Below are 14,731 nucleotides of genomic sequence, written 5' to 3'. Positions count from 1 at the left end.
ACGTTGAAGAGGTTGAGAGCCCGTATTTTGAGTGTGGAGTGAGGTCAGGGTAAAGGAGGGTGTCTCGGTGGCTGGTGTGGCACTTCGACAGCGCACAGAGCTGCCCGTCCTTGTGCCCGTGCTCCAGTTCTGGGCCCACCCAGCGGTCTTCCAGCTTGTCGTTTTCTGGGAGTGCATCTGTCCACAGGAAGTATGTTCCTGTGGAGTATTGATACATTCACATTCTCTTTTATAAATTGATTATCTCTAAGTGTACTTAGCACGATCATTAAAAGAAAAAAAGAACTAAATTTGTGTAGGTTAGGACCAATTCCCAGACCTGTACTAACTCTTCTCAAACAGGAATATTATCATTCCTGCCTGTGGAGGAGGATGGGGTTTGGAGAGGGGAGTTGCCCAGGTGGAATTTCATTTTCTGATCTATGCTTTTCCCTTCCTCAGTATTTGAAAAATTTTTTTCTTTATTTAAAGATTTTATTTATTTATTTTTAGAGAGAGGGGAAGGGAAGGAGAAAGAGGGAGAGAAACATCAATGTGTGGTTGCCTCTTGAACGCCCCCTACTGGGAACCTGGCCTGCAACCCAAGCATGTGCCCTGACTGGGAATCGAACTGGCGACCCTGTGGTTCGCATACTGGCACTCAATCTACTGAGTCACACCAGCCAGGGCTCTTTGCTCAGTTTTTGCTTCCACCGTTTCCTCTACTAGAAAAACTTTCTTGTACTTCCTATTTCATCCTTCATCTCTCAGATCTGTCTTGCAGAATCCACTCCACGTCAAGGCACGCTCTGTGAATCTTCTCTGTTTATTACAACTAGCAATCATTCAGAGAAGTCATAAAATTTAAAGGTTGAAGGCCATAGAGATTATTTCAGTCATCTCCTGCTTATCTTAAGATGAGGTCCTGACTGAGCAACGCCTTGGCCAAGGGCACGCAATCAGTGGCAGACCCAGAGCTAGAACCTGGGGCTCCATTCAGATGAGCGAGCGTGCTTGGAGACACTGCGGCGCTGTCCGCAGCCTCATTGCAGAGTCTTCCGTGTGAATCATTTATCACTTCAGGTTCTGTGTCACTCGTGCCGTAGCAGCATCGGGAGGCCCCCTTCTGGCATTGCTTTGTGTTCATTTTCTTTTCCCTGTTAGAATATGATCTTGTAGAACAGCGGTTTTCACCCTTTTTCATCTCGGGGCACACATGAACTAATTACAAAAATTCAGCAGCATATACATATATATATACATATATACATATATACATATATACACATACATTATATATATATATACATATATATATATATAATTTTGCTGGTCTGACAAAAAATAGGTATAATTTTGAATCATTCACATTGGATGGCTGTTGTGTTGGCTTTTTTTTTAACTTTTTAATTGAATTTAAAACTTCAAATTAATCAATGTAAATGTAACCAATGCGACATTGGTTCATACAATTATATAGGTGTTCGGTTATCATTTTTTCTTTAGACAATCTAAGGGAAAGAGGACAGTCCTCTTGACTAAACCTGACTAAGTAGTCAGACACATTGCCTGTTTTTGAAATTCCGGCGGCACACCAGTGTGCCTCTTGCGGCTCACCAGTTGAAAACCGCGTCATGGAACAAAGACCAGGCGTTATTACATTCCAGGGGTAAAAACGGGCCTGGGCCAGGGGACTTCAGTTCTAGTCCTGGCCCTGCCACTTTGGAGCAGGACATGTAAATTCTCATGTCTTCACTGAAACAGATTCTTACCTATGCCACAGGATTGTGGCGAATATAACGTAAGAGAATATGTACAAAAGTACTTTGAGGGGAAAACTGGGACAACTGTCATACAATAACAGTTTTTTAGAAAGTACTTTGAAAATTATAAAATGCAGATACAAGTTTTACATGTAATCATGTTCTTAGTATTACTTGATTTTTTTTTTTTTCAGAAGCTACAGAAATAACACCTTGAAACACAGTTCAGTCTATGAAGCCATGGTTCCCATCTTTTCTCCGTGTCTGCTGTTCACTTTGTGTACAGTGTGGATCCTGCAGTCGCCTTCGGATATCTTAGAGCTACACCCGAGGCTGTTCTACTTCATGGTCGGCACGGCCTTTGCCAATAGCACAGTAAGACTGTTTTTGAAGCCCCGGTATACAGGGAACATGTGACAGAGTTCGGTAATTTGAGAAGCCTTATGCAGTAGTAGAAAAACCAAGTTTTAAATTAAAGAGATTTTAATGCAGAATTTGAAAAAAAAACAAAAAACTATAACCTCAAAGACAGAACATGCTGAAATTATTTTTATTTTTCCCTTAGAAACCAGTAGGATTTAGAGACTGCAGTAGTATTTTGGAACCATGACATACTTGACATTTTTTGTTTTGGTGGCCTGCCGAAGAATCCACGGGGTCATTTATAGGTTCCTCTAAGACTGGAAATATGACCCGTGTCGCGGAAATACGGCTGCAGACACGATTAGTGTAGGGAGCACGAGGGGTTGTTGCGGGAGAGGAAACACATCACACACACTCATCCCACACATTTTTTAAATCAACTGATTTTAAATTAAGGACATGGAATTATAAACTATGTGATAAACATAACATGTTTTTAAAAATTAGGAGTTGAGAAAAGACCGTGATAGTTTTGACAGCTGGGAAGCCTATGCTGAGGCCAGATTCTTAATACGTTTTTTATTTTCTTACTTAACCCCTGAGCTTATGTTTCCATGTATAAAAAGCATTTACAAAAGCATAAAGTGTATTTGAGTAAGGTGTTGAAAGTAAAGGGAGCCGAAGAGGTTCTGAGGTGTTCACTGGTAAATCGACTGAGTTGGAGGTAACATCTCATCTCCATGAAGAAATTTTGTTGTGTTGCGGTTTTGAAAAAAAAAATTTTTTTTTTACGTAACATAGAATCTTAAAATTTCTTTTACCCACACTGTTACCCAGTGGAAGAATGCCTTCTGCGGCATCCTTACTAAATTATCTAACAAGACTCTTCCGGCACACACACACGGTCCAAGGGGGCCACAGGTTTGGAGGTGGGAGCAGAGGCCCCGTTGGCCCCTGAGCAGTTGAGGTGACTGAACATAACGTAGCATAAATGTGTTGGCTCAAGCACTTGAATGCTTTTTAAATGTTGGAGTGACAAGTTTTGAAAGTGGCTTGCTGATTAAATTCCCCCCTTTTTTTTTTTCTAATTTCAAGTGTCAGTTGATTGTTTGTCAGATGAGCAGTACGAGGTGTCCAACTCTGAGCTGGTTGCTGGCCCCTCTCCTCCTGGTCGTCATGGTGGTAACCCTGGGAGTCTCTGCGTACACTGAGAGCCTTCTCCTGTATGCACTAACAGCTGTTTGCACTCTGGCGCACATCCATTATGGAGTACGAGTGGTGAGTAATCTAGAATAAAATTGCTTCCATTGGGGAAAAATGTTGGTTTCATTTGGTTCTTATAAATAGTGGAAAGAAGGTGAGGGAAAATTTCAAACGGAAGCTTGCTTATAGTAGCTGGGAGGATTTTGGTATATTCTCTAAACGTTGGGTAACATTCAGGGGTATAATTTTGAAGATTGTTTCTCTAATGAATATGTTATAATAACTATAATTAATTTAAAAGCTAGGTAATTATTATAAGGAATTAGTTCTTGTTTATAAGTAGGTAGAAATGTAAATCATTTTCTTGGTGAAGAGAATGATAAACTTTTTTGTGCTTTTAATTATATAGGACTAGATAACCCCATTTTAAAAATCATTTCTATGTGTGCTTCTTTAGCTTTACGGGTATTTTCGTTGCTCGTTAACATAATTTGGAAAGAAACTGAAATGGGTTTGGTAGCACTGCCCCCCTCCCTCCCTCTGCCTGATTCTGTAAGCAGTGTGGTAGGGGAGGTTAGGACTTCAGACCAAAGGGAGGCTTTCGCGTTATTTGAGGTTTTACTTCATCTGTTCTATTCCTGAGTTCTCATCAGGAGAAATAATACATAAGGGGAAATATAGAAGAGAAAGGATTTAAGAAGTATTATGCAGACCCTAATATTGTCTTCTAAAATAAGAAACTAGTTTCAGGACAAATGAACTAAGATAGATATAATAAAATGAAAATCAGAACCATGCAGTTTATTTTCTTTTCCATCACATTTCAACATCCTTTTCTAATTATCTTACACATTTTAGCATGGTCTCATGGTTTTTGAATGGTATAGCATATTCCATCAAGGTGATTACTTAATAATAACCCAGTTTACTTAATCGTGACCCAGTTATTTTAATCATTTAGGTTTGTTTCCAAATTTTCACTGTTATAAATAGTGTTGAAGTGACAAGTCTGGAATAATATTTTTTCTTTTATTTGCCTTATTTTCAGATGATAATTTAATAGAAGTGGGGTTATGGAGAAGGCTATTCACATTTTTATGTCTCTTAAAATACTTCTATTTGGTGTGCTTGTTTTGAAAGGAACCTTGCTGTGAATCAGTTTGAGAAACAATTTTTTAAAAGATTTTATTTGTTTATTTTTAGACAGAGAGAGGGGGGGGGGAGAACATCAATGTGGGGTTGCCTCTCATGCGCCCCCGACTGGGCACCTGGCCTGCAACCCAGGCACATGCCCTGACTGGGAATCGAACCTGCAACCCTTTAGCTCACATGCCGGCACTCAATCTACTGAGCCACTCCAGCCAGGGCGAGAAACAATTTTATATCGTTGTTCATATTTACAAACTGGGGGGGGGGGGGCACCTGTCATGCTAGATAACAACTTTATACTTTGCATATATCGCTAAACTTAGGCTTCTTTCTGTTTCTCCCCAAAGTAGCCCACATTTGTTGGGACAAAATGGATGAAATTGTTATGGAAAAAAATTATAAGTCTATGAATTATGATATGAAGACATAATTGTTTATGTTTCTACTTGTGCAGATTTAACATTATGTACTTTGTAGTAACACCCGTAGGCCTTTGTCCTGATAGCTCATCTGCCGTATGCATGAAGTGGAGCACTGTTGCCGGTGCCTGGAAAACCATGCATGTACCAAACCGAACCCAAACACGTTTTTCTTTAAATGACTAAGGTCTACATTTTCTTTGTTAAAATCTGGGAAATAAATACAAGCTAACTGAAAGGAACTCTAGGAGCATCTTTTAGTCTGTCTTTGTGCTCTCTTACCACTCCTGCAGCCTCTGGCCGGAAGGTAGAACCTGCTAAGTCATACGGAACATGCACTTGCGCTTGCATACCCGTCAGTGGTACCCTAACTAACGTGGCTTCAACCTCTGAAAATTCACACATCTAGTTTTAAACTGTTCCATTGGGTTCAGGAACGATTACCTAGAAATGTTATAAAAAGCCGAATATTGAGTCTACATATGTAAATATTTGATCTACTGGATAGTCTCAATCAGCTGACCCTGTACTTCGTCAGTAGATTTGCTGTGAGCCTGTGTGGTCTGGGGCGGTCTGGAAGGACCCGGACAACGGAGCCGGGCAGGCCCAGGGTCACGCCCGGGCTCCCAGGGTGGTGCCCGCACTCGTGCTGAGCCGCCTAGCTCTTCAGTGATCCTAACTCAGAAACACCTTCATTATTTCGGATGAGTTTTGCTGTGTCAGTAAATCGTTGTCTCTGGGGGTTTAAGTCTGTGTGCTTTTGAAAATGAATTAGATACATGTTTGTCACTGCCTCCTGTTCTGGTTTTCTACAGGTAAAGCAACTGAGCGACCATTTTCAGATTTACCCCTTCTCATTGAGGAAGCCAAACTCAGATTGACTAGGAATGGAAGAAACAAATGTTGGCCTGTAGTCTACAGAGAGAAGTACTGTAAATAAGATGCTTGTAAATATTTCATCCATCACCTTCGAACTAAACTGATCTGTTTAACAGACATGGGAACTCTGCGTGTGGTACTTGAACAGCAGGAATGGTACACATCATCTGAAACGCGGGATTTCGAACCTACTAACTCCCAGCTTGTTTTATTTTTTTATAAAACCATGTGATGTTTCGGTTAAGCATAATGTACATTAGACCAGCAAAATGTTTCTAGTGATTTTAGCTTCATGAGTCCATAATGTTTTGGTTCATACAGAGTTAAAGATGCTTTATTTTTATTATTTTCAAAGCCCACAAATTGGTTTAGAGCACTGATAACGTTCAGAAAACCACAATATGTTTTCATGTTTGGTACTTAGTAGTTGTGCTCGGTTGCTAGCGATGGAAGCCATCAGTAGTCCACATCTAAGGTAGGGAAAAGGTAAGGGCAAGTCACCTTCAGCGACAGATGCCAAATGATTACAGAACAGTGTACAGGTTTGCCAAATACTGGTTCCTCTTTCCCATGGAAATGCCCTTGTCCTCATGTGCTAAGAGAACTAGTATATATATATTCAGATTCTCTAGTATTCTGGCTCTCTTAGTTATGGAACTGAGCTTGGTAAATGGTTTGGTTTTCTTTTAAAGAAACAGTCTATTGAGACTCAGTAGAGAGTGGATTGTAATTACAGCTCACCCGTTGGCACGGTCCATTGTTGGAATGTGGCATTCCACCCCCTCGCTCCCCTCAGCTGCACGTTGCTGAGATTTGGTGCCTGTGAACCACGATTAAATGAATGCACGTGACTGCGTGATTCTTACGGTAGTTACTTGTGAGGAACGCAGGTGAGCTTTCTTACTAGAGAACGTGACTCCGGAGTACGAATCTCACGAACCTCGCTATGAAATTACTACTGTGAACCTCACTGCAAAATTCGTTTTCTGACTCAGTTTGTCCTTCCTGTCTGCCTTGCACTCTCTCTCCCTCTGTCTCTTTTTTTGTGGAGGAGAGAGTGCTGTGGTTTCTTAAAATTTCATTCAGGATAAAGAAGTAGAGAGGAATTCTCTCTTCCCCAGCTTGCCCACCTCCCCACTTGAAGAAAATTTTATATGTATGCCTTACTGAGTACTCGGTCTCTTTAATATAACTCGGAGTAATTTTTGAGGTTTACTGACAAACATCAAAATCCCTTTGATTTTAATGTGGTTGTTTTAAAGATCACACCTTGTCATGAATGTAGATATTTTCTTCTGTTTCTTTTTGACTTTGTCTCCATTTACTTTGGTGGTGGTGAAACTTCCTTTTTTAAAAATTTCCACTGAATTAAGTTTGTGCTTGAATGAAGAGTGTGTCTTAAACCCTTTTTTTGGATGGATTGCACTTGGATAAAATAGGCACCCCTGTGTTGCTCTGTAATTAAATTCATAACCATTATTTATCTGTGAATGTGACCATTTTAAAATTTAATTCTAATGTATTCCTTTGTTGAATTTCTGTCTGCTGCTTTGTAAAAATAACTACGTAATTGATATTTCAATTTTTAAATGTGTAAATCTAATAATTGTCACCTAGGTTTGTAGAAATGAGTCAAGGAGCTAACTCATGGTTCTGTACTCATTTTAAAAAATGTCTGTAAAGGTCAAGGTCTATTCAGCGACTTTCTGTGAGACACAGACGATCCCTGAAAACAGGTGCGAAGCTGATGCCGGGCATGGGGGCAGCGATTCTGCGTTCGCTGCGGAGGTGCCTCGCAGAGGCTGGGGAGCGACTCGGTTCAGGGAGGACAGCGCTGTGGTTTGTGCGCCTTGTTCTGTGGCGTCCGTGAAACTGAACTGGACGAAGGGTTCGTTTGGTCTGGGAGCAGAGCTTCTTTTTAGGGTTTCTAGGCTAATCATTTTACTGTTCTGTTGCCCTTGTACAAAAGAATGAAATTAATCTGCATGATAGAGGAAAGGAACTGCTAAATATTTACGAAATGACTCATTTGGACCACAGGATTTCTTCACCTTTAGTAGTATAGTAAGAAAATACTTCTTCTGGCAAAAGGCCATGTCCTGTAATTTTGGGGCTTTTACCTCGAAGTGTGTTTCCGCTCTCTTTCTGTTGCATCAGGTTTATTTGAAAATTGTTTTGTGGCTACACTTCACAACTTACTTCCCCACGGTGGTAAAGAATTATGCCCATAGTCAGTTCTGTTGACACCCTCAGATGAAAGGAAGGTGGTGGTCAACGAGGTGGGCGTGGAACTGGGTGACTGACTGTTTTGGAACACCGTGACCTTGTGCAGTGACCTTGTGCATCGGTACTGTGCCGCTGACTCTTGTTCCTGGTCTAGTCCATTCCTGGTCTAGTCCGCTGTCTCGAAGTGCATCTTGGAGGCGCCCCTTCATTCTGTAGTGATGGGGCGCCTGGAGCAGGACTGGATTACAGATTGCTGTTCATTCATGCCATGCCAATTACCGTAACATTTCCAAAGTATAGAAGCTACTCCAGGCTTACGCGTGATATTTTGGGGTGAGCTCACACCTCAGCCTTTCCCCCAGCATACACTGAGCTGCCTTTTGGGGGATGGTTGGTCACCCGTACACGTTTTCTGTACCTTTCAGAATAGTGCCTTAGCCAGGCCGGAGGTTCGCGTTGTGTCTCTGCTGACCAAAGTTTCCTGGACCTGTAAGAGAAGCTTCTTTTCAGGTTAGGGTATGAAAAATGTCCTTTCTTCCTTGTCAGGAAGTAATTCCTCTATATTTGAGGGGGCACGGGATAGAAAAAGCTGAAAATACCCAAATAGAATGTATTAATGTTGCCTTTTATGGTCCTTTAATGGCATGATCTTAGTGCAGTGCACATTGTAAAATCATTACTGGGTTTTGATTCCTCCACTCATAAGGAATAAATATAGTTTATGGGTTTTGGTCTAAAGGGTAATAGAATGAGTAACTTCCAAATAAACTAAATAGTGTTCCTTGATATTTAATAATATCATGGTTGACATACTTCCAATTCCAATTAAAATGAAAGTTAAATGCTGATTATGGTCTAGAATGTTATAGCGCTACTAGCACCATGCCATTTATCTTCATGGAGAGAGAGCTATTGGGAAGAGTTGCCCAAATTCTAAATTAAATGCCAAAAGAGTATGGATCATGACCTGGGGCCTGGGCAGCGGGCAGACATGCAGAGGCAGAAGCGCCGTAGCATCTACTTGAAGAGGAAGGGATCGCCTCAGGCCTGATGCCCACAGGGCCCCGTGATTTAAAGTGATGCACAGTTTAACGTGGCCACACCTGAGCTCACCATCCCTCTACTAAGTTCAAATTCAAAGTTTCTTAAGTGTTTAATTTTCAAAGAGTTAGTTTATTTTATAGTCAGGCATAAAGCTTTTGGAATGTACCTTGCTTTCCAAAGGAGACCCTGAAGCTGTAACCTGTGGAGAATGAAAAGGTCATCTGAAGGTGTTTGAGTGGAAGCCCACTTTCCCCCTCACGTTTTCACTAGAAGTCTGTCTGTAACCCTTCCTAGTCCGTCTTCACCTGGGTTTCATCTCCACCAGCCGCCGCCCAGGACAGGGACGCCCGCTTGCTGTGTTGCTCTTCGGCTTCCCCGCATTCAGATCTCCTTGATGGCCTTGGATGTCTTGTCTGGTCAAGGACCGGGACTGTGCCAGAGGGAGCAGAGCACACCTGGTGGGCTGGAACTTTGGACTTGGGGTCCCCAAATAAGCCAAAAAACAGATACAGATATCTTTGGTGGTGTCGATTCCTGCGTTCAGGGTGGCCTTTACCCTGACTTCAGTTCCGGACTTGACTGAGCTCTCTGTAAGAAATCTGTGAAGTCACTCTAGCATTCTCTTTGTCCTACAAGGTTTCTTAGTAAGACAGCATGCTCTTTCATGAACACCTTGTGGCTGCATAACCTTGTGGCTGCCTGTGCTAGAACCTTCCAGGAATTTTAACTCGTATGCTGCATTTGAAGCACTTTCACATGTACACATAAAAAGGACAGTTTTAACAATAAAATGATGTTAAGTTAATCACTGTGAAACTTGAAAGTGTGATGCTTGGCATTTTAGGAAGCTTAAGTTCTGATTTTCCTTTATTAATTATGAAACCCACATGATTTATATATTTTACTTTTCATCTTTGAAGTGGTACAAATGACTGACATATTACTGGCAGGCAGCTACTTTTAGGGCATATTGTAAATCATGGTGGTCTAACTTTCCCGGCGAAAGTGGCGACGTGTTTACTTCTTCCTTGCGTGGAGCCACGAGAATTAGATTTACTGGCTGACTCACTTCCAGTGTTTCTGCAGTGCAAAGTAAATGTAACCTTGCTTTTTCACTTGCATGCTAGTAATATGCTTTGCTTTTTAGTAAACAGATATGCAAGAAATAGTAATCTGGCTGATTTTTATTTTTTATTTTTTTTAAGCAGGGACCTGCTCTTTTTACAGATAGACCTTTAAAAAGCTAATACTTAGGACAGCAAGAGCAGGGCTGCCGGTGGCGGCCCCCTCGCAGGTGGCCCGTTGCGTTTGGTCGGGAGGGCCAGGTTCCTAGAACTGGAAAGTGGCACGTGCACTGATGTTAGAATATCCCAGTAGGGGCTTGTCTGCTAGGGAAAGTCCCGTTGATACAACAGGATGTCTGGTTTTCCACACACTGTTCATCTTGCCTTACTTGTCACAGAATCATTCTTCGAAAGCCAGGGTAAATCAGCAGGGTGCTGTTCGAGAGCGTGTGAGTCGGACCACGGCCCCAGCATGCTTAGCGCCCCGTGGAAATCAGACGCAGGTCTGAAGACACGGGGAGAGGCGAAGTGCTCTGGGTGCCTTGTGGCTCTGTGGCTGTGGTCTTCTCTAGGGCCGTGTGTATGGGTAACAATTAGAATTAATTTTTTCAGTTAAAATATACACAGTTCTCCATGAATTCTAGATTTTGGTCTTTTAAAAAAAATTTTTAAATTTATTTTTAGAAGGAAAGGGAGAGAAACATGGGAGAAATACATTGACCAGTTGCCTCTCACACGCCCCCAACTGGGGACCTGGCCCACAACCCAGGCGCGTGCCCTGACCAGGAATTGAACCAGCAACCTTTGGTTCATAAGCCGGCGCTCAATCCACTGAGCCACACAAGCCAGGGCTATATTCTGGAATTCTTGACAAGTACTTTTTGTTATCTAAAAAAATAAGCTCTTGACGAGGAACATGTTTAGTTAGAACTTGATGTTATTAATCAGGAGCCTGTTTCAATTTTACAGGATGTATGAATGCTGCATTATAAATCTGTTTAAAATACTGGTATCATTCAGTATCAGACTTTGAGTTTAATAACTACTATTAAGACTTCACACACACATACACGCAACTGACCACAATATTAACATTTTTTGTAGGATATTTTGTTTAGATAACTTACTCCGTTAGAACAGCCATTCAGGAGACAAAGACCCAGCTGCAGGTGTTATTTACTCGTTCTGAAATGTGCCAAGAAAGCAGAATTTAGTATTAAACTCCAAACTTCAGCTGTAGCATTTCCCCTGGGGGGAGGGGAAGGCAGCGGATACTTGCCGAGGTATAGAGGTGTAGATGCCCTGCTGCCCTCTTTTCCCCTTCGTCTCCCATCCACTAGAATGGGTTTGTAGCCAACCGTAGAGAAAGAATCGTATCCTTTTCTGAGTGAGGTTACATACCCTGTGACCAGGTGGCAGGAATCATGGCTGAATCCATTATTGAGTTGTTTAGCTTGGTCCTGCTGCTGTTTGCTTTCGGTAGTATTCTGGAATAAAAGGACAATTCCATCCCTTCTCAGGTACCTAGAAACAATACCACTCCAGCAACTGGAATATATTTGCTACAAGTAGAATATATCAGAGAAGAAGATGAAGAGGAGCACAAAATCTTATTTTTCCCTTCCAAGTAGTTGAATTGAACCTGTTAGTAATCGGTCTGTCTAGGACTTGCTGTGTTCAGAGTGAATAACGTAGCATTTGTTTTGTCTGGTCCTGTGCGGTGTGTGTGTGGATACACATCGAATATGTACACATCTGTTCTCTGTGCATATATGTGTATGATGTATTCGTATGTACATGCAGTCTCCTCTTGATTATCAGCGAAGTGGTGCGCCCTCCCTGCACGTTCCCCAGGTTGGCGTGACCTGCGTGTAGCCCTTAACTCTGCGGAGCCTCTTCCTCATCTGCACCCACAGCCTTTCTTGCTTCGAGCTCATCTCAGTCCCCGGGAAAGGCCCTTGAGATAAGTCCTGTTCCATTGCCCTTTCACCGGGGATTGTGTGAGCCAGAAGGACGGCTTTTGGGAGAGACGGCTGCTTCCAGCGGGGCGGGGGCCTCTGGGTCTGAAGGTGCTGGGGGCCCGTTCGCGGCCCGAAGGCAGCTCTGGGAGCCACTCTGCTCCCAGGTTCGGTGGGGGGAGAAGTCGAGCTCTCGCAGCAGTGGGGCATCACAACCTTGCTTAAATGCCGTAGCTGGAATGTGGCGAGATCTTAGATGTGTCTTTGATGGACAGGTAGAGTACGGCCATGTATTTTACCGGTACTCCCGCGTCATCGGTATTGCTGTTCCCCGTCACTAGCCCAGATAATCAAGAGCCGACTGTTTCTTGCCACTGGATTCCGGGAGCCTTGTCCTTTCAACTGGATTTATGTTTATTTCTGCTGCTGTGAAACCCAAAAGTAATGCAGTAGGTTTTAATTTAAAATCGTTTAATTCTATTATTGATAAATATTTATTGTAATAAAAAGTAAAGAGTAAATAATTTTTAAATCCTTTCCGTTGTTTTCAGATTGTCTTCTTTGCTTCTCCTTCGTAGGTACAAAGTGGGAAAGAGCTCTGGGGAGCTAATAATGTCCGGTCACTTGTCTCAGAGAATCACTGATTGTTTTAGAGCAAAACTTGAATGGATTTTTTTATTCTTTTAAAGAGAGATCAGCCTGCTTGCTCCTGGGTGTTCCTGCTCCTGTGACTTGTCTCAGAAAGGCAGGTGGCAGCAGCACCTGCTTGTCATGCGCTGGTCTTGCCTCCCCTGAGCTGGACACTGGGCGACATAGAACGGTAACTGGGTCACACTGAGAGGAGTTTGTAGGGTGGCTGTTTCGGACTCCAAAACATTTTCCCGTAGAAAGAGTGTTCCCATATGGTGGTAATTTTCCAGGCTAATTCCAAGAGAACCTAATGACCCACATTTCGTATCCCGGAACTGTAGTATTCAGTATATGAACCGTAAGTTCTCATAAAAACTTGGGTTTTCTGGCATTGCTTCTGAGGAGAATTATTTCCTATATTTTACATCAGAATTGATCTCCCAGTTCTGACAGTGGGCGTTTAAAAAAAAGCTGAAGAAGGTGAAAGAAGAAATGTCCCAGATTGTGACCGAGGCTAATTGTCCAGCTGTGTGCTTTTAACCCCCTGCCCTCCCGGCGTCTTGGTCGCCCTAGCAGCTGCCCCCGTCCTTCTGTCTGCACATCTCAAATGCCTGGCAAGCAGCTGACACGCAGCAGGCATGCGCTAGGTAACCCCCGCTGGGTCTGTCTAAACTTAAAGGGACCCAGTGCCCCCGAAGTGTCTTGCTCCTTTTCCTGCGCTCTCTCATTTTTCTCCTTCTGCTCACAAATTTCTTGAAAGAAAACTTTATAACTGCTCCTTCTGTTTTTCTTATTTTCATTCTGAATGTTTTTCAAGATTTCCCAAACTTTCAATACAATGACTGTTTCTTAGTCATGTTCAACTTTGCAAGCTTTGACCCAGGGCAAGTTACTTATTTTTTCTACCCCTCAGTTCCCTTATGTGTAAAATGGGGCTGTTAATATTACCACAGTGGTGTTCTAGGTCATGAATAATGCATGTGAAGTATTTAGCACAGTGAGTGGTCCAGTGTAGGTGCTTGGTTTCTACTAATACCTTGTTCTCAATTTTTACTCTTGAACTTTTCCCTAAACTTTATGACCTACTCATGATTTCTCATCCTCTTTAATTCTCTATTTCCTCCATATGTTAGGCAATGCATAAATATGATGGTAAGGCAGTTCTGAAAATAACAAATAAATTGTTAAGATTGCCTTCTGAGAATCTTAGTAAAATTTCACACCAGTTGGAGATAGGAATAAACCAAAACATTGAACTTGTGGTCAAAGGGCACGGGCAGACACAGCTCTCCTTCTTGCACAACCACATCAAAATTACAACTAAACTATAGAACAGCCATCCTCAGAACCATCAGAAATCAAGTTGAATGGAAGTTTGACAACTATAGAAGGAAAGAACCCACATCCATCCAGACTAGTAGGAAGAGCGGAGAAACAGAACAGCCTGGTTCCACATCCATGAGTGGTGGATAAAAATTCAGGAGGGATATCTCGGGAGTGAGGAGTCCCAGCACCACACCAGGCCCCAAAACCCAGGGTTCCAGTGCCAGGAAGGTAAGTCCCCATAACTCTGGCTGCAGAAACCAGTGGGGATGAGTCAGTGGAAGAAACTTCTAGAGTCCCAAGCAGATCCTCTTAAAGAACCCACACACAGACTTCCTGTGACTCCCTCTGAGCTAGAGCTCACTTGGGTAGCAGCTTGAAGGGCACCAGTGGCACACAGGGAGGAACTGAAGTGTCTGGCATCTAGGCGAGAGCTGGGGGACAGCTTTCTCCCAGACAGAAAGTCTTTTCTGAACCTTCCCCCTGAGATCCACAAAGCCTGCAGGTGGGTACAGTATCTGAGACTCCATCAACCTGGTAACACTATTTGCCCAGCCCTGGAGATCCCCTGAGGCTCCATCCCACCCAATTTACAGCCCCACCCAAAATGTTAACAGTGGCATTTCCATATGAATGGCTGGTCTTGGCTCATGCTTCATCACTTCCTACATCTTATCAAACATGCAGCAGCCTGCCTCAGTCAGCCCCCACTCCCCCAATCTCTCACTAAG

General features: G+C 42.6%; 1 protein-coding gene across 1 annotated transcript in view; it reads left to right on the top strand.

The window, feature by feature from the left end:
• The window catches only part of SELENOI (selenoprotein I), a 45,535-nt gene extending 32,952 nt beyond the window's left edge, over positions 1–12,583 (top strand). Inside the window, exons 8-10 of the mRNA XM_045844386.1 lie at positions 1,937–2,117; positions 3,201–3,383; positions 5,692–12,583. Of these exons, the coding sequence (XP_045700342.1) occupies positions 1,937–2,117; positions 3,201–3,383; positions 5,692–5,790 (463 nt within the window). The 3' untranslated portion in view covers positions 5,791–12,583. The remainder of the gene's footprint in view (positions 1–1,936; positions 2,118–3,200; positions 3,384–5,691) is intronic.
• The last annotated feature ends 2,148 nt before the right edge of the window (positions 12,584–14,731 follow it).

The sequence above is a fragment of the Phyllostomus hastatus genome, unplaced genomic scaffold (assembly GCF_019186645.2).
Source record: "Phyllostomus hastatus isolate PE091 unplaced genomic scaffold, TTU_PhHast_1.1 phas_contig_402, whole genome shotgun sequence".
Taxonomy (NCBI): domain Eukaryota; kingdom Metazoa; phylum Chordata; class Mammalia; order Chiroptera; family Phyllostomidae; genus Phyllostomus; species Phyllostomus hastatus.
This window is presented reverse-complemented; position numbering and strand designations above follow the sequence as displayed.